The following is a 13,654-nucleotide window of genomic DNA, read 5'->3' on the forward strand; positions in this document are numbered from 1 at the left end:
TGCTAGAGAGATTGATCAGCAACCTGGGTCGGAGCAGTTTTGCGGAACGAACGTGTTATTTACATAAATAGCACGAGAATTCTGGATCAATCTGAAAAATCTTTATCCCATCCGCACACTACTCCTTTCCCCTGCCGAGTGAGTCACGCCTACCCCGAAAGGGAAATGGCTTAATTGTGTAATAATAATAAAAAATAATAATTTAATTTTCAACCAAGCAGATAAATTTTGTATCAAAAAGATTAATTTTCTACAAAAAGTACGAATATCGCACTAAATAGTTTAATCTTCAACCAATTAAATTCATAATAAAAGGAGGTGCTTCGAGTTTCAATCGTTTAGCCCTGAAGAAGTGAAATGCAATCATTGCATTTCACGGAAAGATTCGGAAAGATTCGTAGATTTGCACACGATTGAAACCTGAAACACTTCCTTTCATTATAATGAATGATCTTGAAAATATTAAATCTATCATCTATCAAATTAATGTTTAAAAATGTAGTTAAAATTTCAACCAAGTAGTTGAATTTTCAACAAAAGGAGAATAGACAATTATCAGCAAAAAATATAATAATTCATATTTTAACCCATGAAGGGCATACTGGGTGTATTACACCCAACGACTCATATGCGCTTTAACAAAACGTATAGAATTCAAGAAAATGGAACATACGGCGCCAGATTAACAAATGACATGAAAACCTATTTTTCTATGTCATTTTGACATAATTTTCACTTTTAATTTTTAGAATAAATACCTTCGTTGGAACGAGCACTATAAGACTAATTTTATTTTTGAAGCGCCGTATCTCGGAAATATTCAAGTAAAATTTTAAGTGAAAATATCAAAAAATTAAAAAGTTATGAATTTTAGAGTGAAAGAAGTAATTGTTTAATTTTTTCCAAAAAGGATTTGTTTAAATGCTTTAAATTTAAAAAACTGTTATGAAACCTCTTTCCCCTTAAAGCAGATAGATTAAACATCATTAATTGATTTTCTTGTAAAAAAACTACCCAATACCGTCGGCATAGCACACGTTTGAATACCCTTGGGTATGCAACACCCAGTATGCTCTTTATGTAATTTTACGGAAGTGTGCCCTTTAAGGGTTAAGCAAAACTCATTTTAATGTATTAACCAAAAATAGAATAGGCGAATTTTCGATTTAAAAAAATGAAGTCTAAATAAAGTCTAATAAACCAAAAGAGCTAATGTCTGAACCAAAAAATATAATGTTATACTTTTCAAAGAAAAAGAATGAATTCTTAACGAAAATTAGTTGGATTTTCTTCATTAATTTCTTAATTTTATTAATTCAGTTCGCATTAAAGTGAAAAAGGATAAAAAGTGGAAGCTTCTTGATAAAAGAAAAAAATAAGAAAGAGTGGATAGTCTACATTTGGTCTCTACTTGTGAAGTAAAATATTTAATTTTCAGTTTGTCAATTTGAAACTACGCTCTACAATGCTCTGAAACTCAAATTAAAAATAGTTTGAGTTGCATTTCAAAAAAATGTCGTTTATGTAGGTTCAACGAAAAAATATTTTAGCTTTAAAGTTTTATTTAGATTCTAAATAGTTTAGTTTGAGGTCGGTCAAATAAACATTGTAACTTTTTTATGCTAGGATTTAAAAATAAAATTTGAGACTGCTGAACACTCATATAATAATAATTTTATATTCAAGTGGCTCAATTGTGAACGTTTAACTTTAAATTGTTGCCAGTTAGATCATTTAACTTTGAAATTGATTAAATTGGAATATTCCATTATTTAATTATTTAGCTTAACACGTGTTTTAATTAAAAAGTGTTCACCTATAAGAAATCATTGGATTTCAAACGCTTCGATGATTTTGGTCTAAATTTTAGGTGACCATTGTGATGACTAAAAAAAGGTTGCAAAAATCGTTCAAACCATAAACTCAAGAAAAGTTCCGGAAAAAAAAATATTAATGGTAATATAGCATCCCGCGAATATTTTAAGATAAAAATGAAAATAATCGGTGGGTCGCTTTTGGCGAAATGTTGATATTTGTATTTAATTACTAAGAAATACAACAATTTTCACACGATTATATGGTAAATATTGAATAATATATTTTTTAAAGAAACTTCTATTTAAGTACTAAATAATTTTAAAAAAAAATCAGAGTATAATAAGAAATTAAAATAATCGGTCTGACGCTTTTTGAAAACTTTCAATTTGAAATGAAGACGTTTGCATAAAATTATGTTTTAAATATTGTTCAACATTTTTTTCTATAGATTTTTTTGTATTAAATGTAATTGATTTTTAAATTTAAATAAATTTAAATGTTTTTCGGTCATTATATGAACATTTTAAGTTGCGAATAAAAATAATTGAAGTGGAGTTTTTTTTTTTAATTTCTATTTCAAAATAGTTAAATTTTCAATCAAAAAGATCATTTTTCATTACAGAAGATTAATTTTCTATAAGAAATATGATTTGTTTTAAATATATAAATGATTAACTAAATACTTCAATTTTCAACCAAGAATGTTAATTTTTTGCCAAAAAAGACAAATCTTCAACAAAATACATACATTTTTAACCAACTACTTGAATTTTTAATTAATAAAATCAATTTGATGCCAAAAAATAAGAATTTACAACAAATCACATTCATTTTCAAATGAATAGTTTGAACCATGGATGTAATTTTAGTCCAAACTTCATTTACTTAATCTGTAGTTTATGTTTTTTTCATTTCTAAATTTTTTAAACTAAATAGTAGTTAAATTTTTCAACTTAAAAAATAAAATTTTAACCAAAAATACAGTAGATCGATTTTTGTTTGAAATAATTAATTTTCAATCATAAAACCCCAAATTTCTATAAAATAGTCTAAATTTTAAACAAAAAAGACGAATGTTTTTCAAACCCGTTGAATTTTCACTCCGAGAACATGAATTTTCAACGAAACATTTGATAGCTGATATTTCAACAATAAAAGAATTCCATTCAAAAATAAGAAACAATTGATCTGAAAAAACGAATTTTCAACAAAATACTTAAATCAACTTAAACAGATTAATTAAAAGGTAAGTATGAAAATTAAATTTAAATTATGCTTTTTAAAATGTCCGTAAACAAACCACTATTCTTCGTTGACATTTATATTCTGATCTTATTATGGTATCAAAACGGAACGACTGAAAAATCACGAAAAATAAATTTCCCGGCACTCTAAAATTCCCGACAATTTATAATATTGCCGTATTTGAAAATTCCCGAATATATAATAAAATTCCCCACAGAAAAATAACGAATTATAAAATTTGCGGACTAGACAATTCCCCAATAATAAAATTCCTGAACTATAAGAATAAATTTTTGATATAAAAATTATTTATTTCTTAAAATTACAAAAATCAAATATTTTTATAAAAAAAAAATTATCCTTAATGTTCAAAGTTTCTAAAATTATTGTTTGAATTTAAAATAACAGTAATTGAAATAATATGTTTCTAGATGCATTTTTTAAAAATTATTATTTTAAATTTAAACAATAATTTTAGAAACTTTGAATTTTCTAGTCTAGATATTTTATAATTTGGTAATATTCTAACCTGTTGGGGAAGGCTATGATTCGGGAATTTTCCAATTCAGAAATTTTATTATTCGGAAATTGTACATTGTCGGGAATTTTATTTTTCGGGATTTTGCAGCCGTCTTCGATTTTTTTGAAAAACCACCTCTTCGATTACTAAAAAAAAAGTTAACCATTGCCACCGTTCTTTAAAGTTCGGTTCTTGGTCAGCTCTACAAAAAAATGTTTAATTTACTAAACAAGCACCCTACCCTAGGCTGTACCATTTTAATGAAAAATCTTTAAAATGTATGCATTACATTTGCATAGATATAAAATTATTCCCTTTTATTTATCATCCCTGCACATAATTTACTAACATTTTTTAAATTAATTTTTCAGTAAAATAATTGCTTGTTTCATGTTCTTTCTTCCATTTTATTTTATAATACTAATATGCCATTAAGTGTGGCAATTAATAAATATTATACATAAATTAAATACTCCGTCTATATTTCAAACAATTGGGATTTATTCTTGTTATCATCATTGGTCTTCTATTATTATAAAAAAGGATCTCGTATTTTTAATTATAGTTATTTAAACCAAAACATGTTAAATTAAGCCTGGAAAGTCCATAAGTTTCAAGCACATTAAAAATAATTTTTTTATACTTTTCTTGATTCTTATATAATAGTTCAATTTCTTATAAAGTAAATTAACCTAGTGGCTATCCTGAGTTTTTTATTATACTAGAAGTTCTTACGCGCGCGACCCACTGCTTTCATTGTAATTATTCTATTTGGAAATTAACTTCAAGAAAATACCACGATAATCATTTTTACTTTAATAACTTCTATTTATACACTAACCATATACGACCTAAGACCGGGTTGTGTACTCGAATTTTAAAAACCCGACTAAACTCGGGAGGTGGTTTTCTGCAGTTTTCCTCTCATCGGACCAAACATTTAGGCGAATGCGAGTACTTCAAGCAAACTCGTATGTAGCTGCATTGTAACTAAACCTTAGTAAAAAAAATGACCCTATTCGTTAGAAAATAGCAAAATTCTAAACGTTTTATGAAACTTCTTTCAATAAATAATAATTCTGGTAAATTTAACAAATAACCTAGAAAAGAGGCATCACAAAGACAATCTTAGTTAACTTCGTAAACAAATTTGAATAAAACCCAACTCTCAATATGTTTATGAAAATTGTTTGGATGATTAATAATTATTATAAATTTACAAAGTAACGTGGGAAAGGATCATCGAAAGACATTCTTAGTTCATTCCGTAAACAAATTATGCCTCTTCCTTGCAAAATAGCCAAGCTATAAATATGTTGATAAACATTTTTTTAATAATTAATAGTTGTAGATTTTAAAAGCATCAGAGAAAAAAAATCATCGAATGGATATTTTTTAGATAATTGGCTAAAAAGTGAAGCCTACTCGTAGTAAGAAAAGTAAACTCTTAATTTTTCAATTGAAATTCTTTCAATAATTAATAGTTCTTGTAAATTTACAAAGCAACATAGAAAAGAGTCGTCGAATGGGCATTTCTAGTTGATTTCGAAAACAAATTAACTCGTAGGATAAACGTGAAACTCTTAATATTTAAAATAAAATTGTTTAAATAACTAATAGTTTTCGTAAATTTTCAAAGCAATATAGAAAAGAATCACCGGATAGACATTCTTAGTCGACTCTGTAAACAAATTGATTTGTAGAAAAAAGGACAAACTCTTAATTTTTTATTTAAAATTGTTTAAATAATGAATAGTTCTTGTGAATTTACAAAGCAATATAGAAAAAAGTCATCAGATAGACATTATTAGTTTAGTTCGAAATCAAATTGATTCGTAGAATAAAGGCCAAACTTTAAATTTTTAAAGTAAAATTGTTTAAATAATTAATTTTTTTGGAAATTTGCAAAGCAATATAGAAAAGAGTCACCAGGTAGACATTCATAATCGACTCCGTAAACAAATTGACTGGTAGAAAAAAGGCCAAACTCTTAATTTTTAAATTAAAATTGTTTAAATAATTAAAAGTTCTGGTGAATTTACAAAGCAACATAGAAAAAAGTCAAATGATAGACATTATTAGTTTAGTTCGAAATCAAATTGATTCGTAGAATAAAGGCCAAACTTTAAAATTTTTAAGTAAAATTGTTTAAATAATTAATTTTTTTTGGAAATTTGCAAAGCAATATAGAAAAGAGTCACCAGATAGACATTCATAATCAACTCCGTAAACAAATTGACTTGTAGAAAAAAGGCCAAACTCTTAATTTTTAATTTAAAATTGTTTAAATAATTAAAAGTTCTGGTGAATTTACAAAGCAACATAGAAAAAAGTCATTGGATAGACATTATTAGTTTAGTTCGAAATCAAATTGATTCGTAGAATAAAGGCCAAACTGAAAATTTTTTAAGTAAAATTTTTTAAATACTCATTTTTTTTGTAAATTTGCAAAGCAACAAAAAAAAAGATTAAAAAAAGCAAAAGAATAAAAAATAGACATTGTTGGTTAACTCCGTAAACAAATTGACTTGTAGAAAAAAGAGAAAACTCTTAATTTTGTAATTAAAATTGTGTAAATAATTAATAGTTCTTGTATATTTACAAAGCAACTTAGAAAAGAGTCATCAGATAGACACTCTTAGTTGACTTCGAAAACAAATTGATTCGTTGGACAAAGGCCAAACTTTAAATTTCGTAAGTAAAATTGTTTAAATAATTAATTTTTATGTAAATTTGCAAAGCAATATAGAAAAGAGTCACCGGATAGATATTCTCAGTCGACTCCATAAACAAATTGACTTTTAGAAAAAAAGGCAAACTTTTAATTTTTTAATTAAAATTGTGTAAATAATTAATAGTTCTTGTAAATTTACAAAGCAACTTAGAAAAAAGTTATCGGATAGACACTCTTAGTTGACTTCGAAACCAAATTGATTCGTAGAATAAAGGCCAAACTTTAAATTTTTAAAGTAAAATTGTTTGAATAATTAATAGTGTTTGTAAATTTTCAAAGCAAAAACAAAAGAATAAAAAAGCAAAAGAAAAAAAATAGACATTCTTAGTTAACTTCGTAAACAAATTGACTTGTATAAAAGGGCAAACTCATAATTTTATAATTAAAATGGTTTAAATAATTTATAGTTCTTGTGAATTTACAAAGTAATATAGAAAAGAGTCAACGGAAAGACATTCTTAGTTGACTTCGAAAACAAATTGATTCGTAGGATAAAGGCCAAACTTTTAATTGTTAAATTAAAATTGTTTAAATAATTAATAGTTTTTGTAAATTTACAAAGCAACCTAGAAAAGAGTCACCGGATAGACATTCTTAGTCGACTCCGTAAACAAATTTACTTATAAAAAAAGGCAAAACTCTTAATTTTTTTAATTAAAATTGTTTAATTAATTAAGTGTTCTTGTAAATTTACAAAGCAATATAGAAAAAAGTCATCGAATAGACATTCTTAGTTGACTCCGTAAACAAGTTTACTCGCAGAACTCTTAGAAAAAAGTCACTTTTAGTTTTTTGATTGAAATTGTTTAAATAATTAATAGTTCTTGTAAATGTACAAAGCAACCTAGAAAAGAGTAACCGGATTGACTTTCTTAGTTAACTCCGTAAACAAATTGACTCGTGGAGAAAAGGGCAAACTCTCAATTTTTTAATTAAAATTGTTTAAATAATTAATAGTTCTTGTAAATTTGCAAAGCAACATACAACAGAGTCACCGGATAAATTTTCATAGTTGACTCCGTAAACAAATTGACTCGAGAGAAAAGGGCAAACTCTTAATTTTTAATTAAAATTGTTTAAATAATTATTAGTTCTTGTGAATTTACACAGCAACATAAAAAAAGTCCTCGGATAGATATTCCTAGTTTAGTTCTAACACAAATTGATACATAGGATAAAGGCCAAACTTGAAATCTTTAACTAACATTGTTTAAATAATTAATAGTGTTTGTAAGTTTGCAAAGCAAAAACAAAAGAATAAAAAAGAAGCAAAAGAATAAAAATAGACATTTTTAGTTAACTCCGTAAACAAATTTACTTGTAGAAAAAGGTTCAAAAACTCTTAATCTTGTTATTAAAATTGTTTAAATAATTAATAGTTCTTGTAAATTTACAAAGTAACATAGAAAAGAGGCATCGGATAGACATTCTTAGTTGACTCCGTAACTAAATTTACTTGTAGAAAAAAGTGTAAACTCTTAATTTTTGAATAAAAATGGTTAAAATAATTTAAAGTTCTTTTGTAATGCAACATAGAAAAGAGTGAGTTTACTCTGTGAACAAATTCAATCGTATTAAAAAGTCAAACTCTTTATTTTTAAATTAAAATTGTTTAATTAATTAATGGTTCTTGTAAATTTACAACGCAACATAATAAATTAAACTTATTCTTTAAAGAAGAGCCATTTATGAAAATTGTTTTAATAATTACACTGTTTGAAGATTAAAAAATGATAAAAGCCATAAATGAGCTCCACTCGAATTCGGCACGATCGCTGCAGCTTAATCGCTAGGAATGTTTACATCCAGTAATGTAAACAGATCCTCGAACGCGAGCTCGAACGTGCCTGTTTCACTTTTCTATCACTCTATGGGAAGCTTCAACCTGCTTTTAACTATAGGATTAGAGAATGTATTAAAATCAATAAATTGATCATATTTAATTGAACATATTTCCTATTATATTTTTACCTTTGAATGAATTAACCTGGAGTTTATTTTCGAATCATCGATTTAAGTTATATGAAAACCGCAAAGATGGCCAAATGCCACGAATGGTCCGAAAATCTATAAATGAAAAGAGTAATTTTAGTTTTTTGTGAATTACACTATAATCGTTTTTTTTTAAGTGCAGCGGTTTCTTTTTCAAGAATATAATAAATAAATAATAATAAATATGATAATAATAATATAATAATGATAATAATAATAAATAATCTTTAAGTTTATCTTTCAGTTTATCTTTAAATTAATATTTAATAAACATCTTAAGCCTGTGAAAACATTACCATACTAACTCTGGTAATTTTATAGTAAATCATAAATTTGAAATATCTAAAAAAATGTTAGAAAAATCTGAGGTGTGATGAAACAAAATAATTCTTTAATATTATTATTGTTACTAAACTTCAATTATATTTTTTGTGTTTTTTAAAATATTTTTTGAATTTTTATTAGCATAAGTAATGTGTAATATTTGGGCTAGTCTCTACTTAACATTTTTTTTCAGTTTCGGTCTGCTGCTCAGAAAAGGATCGACATACCAAAGCCGATTAAGCGTAAGGAATCTTTCGAGCAGGCGTCATTCGTCTCAGCAGCACTTACACATTTTGGTTTTTACATCCTAATGTTTTTGGGGTTCATAAGCCAATTACTATTTCCTCCGAAAGTAGCACAAGAACAAAATAGAAAGGTAATGAACCCAAAATATATTTCAAACCAGAAATTCTAAATTTTTTACAGTTATATTTTTTTTTAATCACCACTCACAGTTGGAAATTTGTTTCTGCTATTTAATTTTTATTGCAACGCTTATTAACTATTAACCAGTATTGCTAGTTTTCATATAATTAACCTGCAGGCCTCGGACTCACTACACTATTTACAATTTTATATATTTTTTTGAAGCGATGACACTATTTTTCTACTATTTTCAAAAAAATGTCACTAAAGACACTATTTTCAAATCGAAAAGATGAATTTACTACAAAGTAGGATTCCGAAGTCAGAGATAAAAAATGTCATAAAAAAATGTTGAATTTTTAAACTAAAAACATGAGCTTTCAACAGAGCAGTTGAATGTTCAACGAAAATAGTTAAATTTTCAACCAAAATCATGAAATGTCAACAAAATACATACATTTTTAACCAAATAGGTTAGATTTATACCAAGAAGATTAATCTTTTAACATAAATAACGAATTTTCAACAATACATGTACACAAATTTTTAATCAATTGTTGACAACAGAAACCTAATTTTCAACCAATCAGTTAAATTTTCAACAAAATCAGTTATTTTTCAGTCAAAAAAAATACTTTTCAATTAACAAACAACGAACTTCCAACTAGAATTATGAATCTTTAGACAATAACATGAACTTTTTAGAAAGTATTTCAACTTTCTACCAAGTAGTCGACTTTTCTACGTAAAAAGATGAATTTTCAACGAAAAATGTAATGCTAGTTGATACTTTAATTAAAATATTCAATTTAAATCACGTATTTTGGTTCAAAATTCATCTTCATTTATTAAATCAATATAACCAAAAAAGACGAATTTTCAACAAAATATTTGATTTTTAACCGAAAAATTAATTTTATACCAAAAGATAAATTTTTTAAAATATGCGTAAATTTTTAACAAAACAGTTAAATTTTCTAACAGATTGTTGAATTCTCGCACCGAAACTACAAATTTTCTATAAAACAGTTAAATTTTCAACCTGAATATGTGAATTTGCAGCAGAAAATATGATCTTCAATCAAAACAGAATTATTTTTTACCAGACAGTTGCGTTCTTAACCAAAAAGGGTCAAACTCCTACAGAAAGAGATTAATTTTCAAAGCCAAAAGATAAGCCTTCAACTAAATAGTTGTATTCTCAAGCCAGAAGAACGCATTTTCAACCAAGAAGCATGCCTCTTTAACAAAATTGTTGAATTTTAAATAAAATAATTAAACTTTGAACCAAAAAAGACGAATCCTCAATCAAAAATTTTAATAGAAGACTTTTCAAACGGAAGAAAAGGATTTTCAACCAAAAATAGTTTATTTTTTTTTTTTAATATAATTGTATTTTGAGTAGAATTTAAGTGGGAAAATGAGAAAAAGGGAAAGAATGTGAAGTCCTCGATAAATAAATAGGAATTTTTATAATTTATAGAATAAAGAATAACTATCTTGACACTTCTAAAATTTGTGACACTATTTACACTATTTTTGATCCCTAAAGCGAGTCCAAGGCTTGTAACTGAAAATGAGAAAATGTAGAAAAAGTCCTCATTTTTTTCTAGTCAGTTATTCCTTTAGGCGCCAATTTAAAGAAAATTGAATACACAACGTCTATTGGAAAATCAAATTCTTTTACTTCGAACGCCTTTAGAATCTAACAATTTTGATATTTTAATATTTGATTTTCCAAATTTATTTTTGAATTGGCTTTCAGATTTAGAAATAAATAGTTTCACTATTTTAATTTTGCTTAGAATCCATACTTGAAAATACCCTTGTCTTCCAGGGTTTCGCCCCGCTTTACGAGAATTTTGAGCAGTTTTATTTGCGATATGTATATCGTAGGGTCAGGGATTGCTGGAACCGTCCTATTTGTTCTGTGCCTGGAGCCATGGTCACACTAAAAGATAGGATTACCCGCGATTACGGATGGACCTTTGAGTAGGTATCTAGTATTCGGGGCCCTACTTAAATTACGTAACGATTTATAGGCCCTCTCCAAGACCACCACTCCCCTAAACGAACCGTAACAAAATATTTCTACCCCCTCCCTTTCTTACTGTGAATAATTAATGATTTCAAGAAATAATTAGATATGGGACTTGATACTAATGAACAATTTTTTGTATTTAAAATAATACATGCTCTGTAGGGTAAATGTTGAGGGAAATAAAACAATATTTTTAATTGAACTTAAAAATTTTCAATTTTAATCAAAAAATTTTAACAAAAGAAGGTGTAATAGTTGATATTTCAACCAAGAAAGTTGAAATTTCATTTAAAAAATGAATTTTAAAATCAAAAAGACGATTTTTCAACAAATAAAGATTTTACAGTGGCGAAAGAAAAAATTTATCAAAGTTGTTGAACCTATTGGGAATGGTGGTCTACCATTTCGCCACATGGTTCCGAAAAATGGAACTAGAAAGAGTAGGTACAATTTTAAACATGTATTCTAATTTTCGCATAAAATTGTTTTTACGATTTTTTTGTGACGTATAAAACAATGATTGAATACTAAAAAAATGTTCTTCAAAAACAAATAGTTTCAGATAGAATTTCCATCTTATACAGTGAAAAAACTCATTTTTCTGAAATAGTTTTTTTTTAAATGCAATTATTTCATGTGAGTTTCAATGCATTTTAAGCTTAAATAAACTTTATATCAATGTATGTAGCAACAAATTTTATCCATATTTTGCCCATAATACGAATAATAAACGACTCGAATTTAAATACGAATTCTAACCTAACTTTTAGATCAGATTTTTAAATAGTAAATATTTCATGTATAAATTAATAAAAATTTACTTTGAGTTCATTTTTTTTATATTAAGTCCATTTAAGTTTATAATCTTTTGAAAATCACAATAAAGAGAACAATAATTTTTTGTTTAGAAAAATATTTCTGTCAAAAAGTGTGGTTTTTCACTGTATAATATCTAAATTCCATTTAAAACACTTTGTATCCGGTAAAGACTTATTTTTACTATCCAATAAATAGTTTAAACTCCACAAAAAAAATGTTAAAATTCTTTTATGCACAAATTAAAATGCATCTTTAAAATCGTGCCTATTCTTTCTAGTTCGAATTTTTGTCACCAGGTGACGTATCGCAGTTTAACCATTTACAATACAAGAATTGAATTTTCATCAAAAAAATTAATTTTCAACAATATAGTTAAATTTTTAACCAAAGAGGTGAATTTAAAAATTAAAATATGAATCTTCAATAAAAATTTTTTTTTAACAAAGTCGTTCAACCAAAATTTGCAAACAAAGTACTTCAATCTTCAAGCAAAAAAGATTTTTTTTTATCCAAATAGATTTAATTTCTACTAAAACAGATGCATTTTTTAATCAAAATGGCAAGTTAAAAAAATAGTACAATTTTAATTAAAAAAGGATGAATTTATAACAAAATACTTGAACTTTCAACAAAATAATTCAATTTTCCACCTAAAAAGATGAATTCTCAACAAAAGAAAATGTAATAGTTGATATTTCAACCAAGAAAGTTGAAATTTCATTTTAAAAAATAATTTTAAAACCAAAAAGACAAATTTTCAACAAATAAAGATTTTACCGTAGCGAAAGAAAAAATATATCTAAATTATTGAATCTATAAGCCAAACGACGTATTTTCAATACAAGAATTGAATTTTCAGCAAAAAAAATAATTTGTAAGAAAATAGTTCAATTTTGACCAACGAGATAAACCTTAATAAAAACAATTTTAACAAAGTTGTTCAAATTTTATCCAATGAGCTTAATTTGCAATTAAAAAAAGATCAGTTTTCGACAAATAAGTTCAATTTTCAACCAAAGAGATGAATTTTTCAAATTAAAATATGCATCTTCAATAAAAAAAAATAATTTTTTAACAAAGTCGTTCCAAAATTTGCAAACAAAATACTTAAATCCTCAAGCAAAAAAAGATTAATTTTTTGCATCCAAGAAAGATTAAATTTCTACTAAAACATATGAATTTTTCAATCAAAATGGCTAGTTATAAAGAATAGTTTAATTTTAATTAAAAAAAGATTTTATTTTAATTTTTTAACATGAAAACATGAGTATTAAACACCAAATAAATTTTCTGTGAATATACTTGAATTCTCAACACAAAAAGACGAATTTTCAACAATACAGTTGCATTTTTATTCAAGAAAGTTACAAGTTTGACTAAAATAGGTAAATCTTTCAATTAAAACGACAAAGTTTAAAAAAAAAAAGAGTTGAGTTTTCATCCAGAAAAGATTTCAGTTGACTTTTCTTCAACGCCAAAATATGAATTAAAAAAAAAGTTCCGTTTTCAACAAAAAGTTGAATTTTCAACCAAAAAGGATGCCTTTTGGAAAAAATGGTTAAATTTTTAACAAAGCAATTGTATTTTTATCCAAAAAAGATGCAATTTCTATAAAAATAAATGAATTTTTAAATTATAAAGATAATTTTTAAAAAATAGTTGAATTTTCATCCAACAAATAGTTCTGTTGACTTTTCGACGCTAAAATATGAATTTGAAATAAAGAAGTAAATTTTTTACGAAATTGTTGAATTTTCAATAAAACAGTTGAATTTTTATTCATTAAGGATGCATT

At 25.7% G+C, this 13,654-nt stretch overlaps 1 protein-coding gene across 2 annotated transcripts in view; it reads left to right on the forward strand.

Annotated features, from left to right (window-relative positions):
• LOC117179158 (serine palmitoyltransferase 2) overlaps positions 1-13,654 on the forward strand; it is an 86,083-nt gene that overhangs the window by 42,864 nt on the left and 29,565 nt on the right. For both annotated transcript variants that reach the window (XM_033370858.1, XM_033370857.1), the window contains 2 exons: positions 8,827-9,009; positions 10,837-10,991. In XM_033370858.1, coding sequence (XP_033226749.1) covers positions 8,827-9,009; positions 10,837-10,991 — 338 coding nt within the window. The remainder of the gene's footprint in view (positions 1-8,826; positions 9,010-10,836; positions 10,992-13,654) is intronic.

The sequence above is a fragment of the Belonocnema kinseyi genome, chromosome 8, assembly GCF_010883055.1.
Source record: "Belonocnema kinseyi isolate 2016_QV_RU_SX_M_011 chromosome 8, B_treatae_v1, whole genome shotgun sequence".
NCBI lineage: Eukaryota > Metazoa > Arthropoda > Insecta > Hymenoptera > Cynipidae > Belonocnema > Belonocnema kinseyi.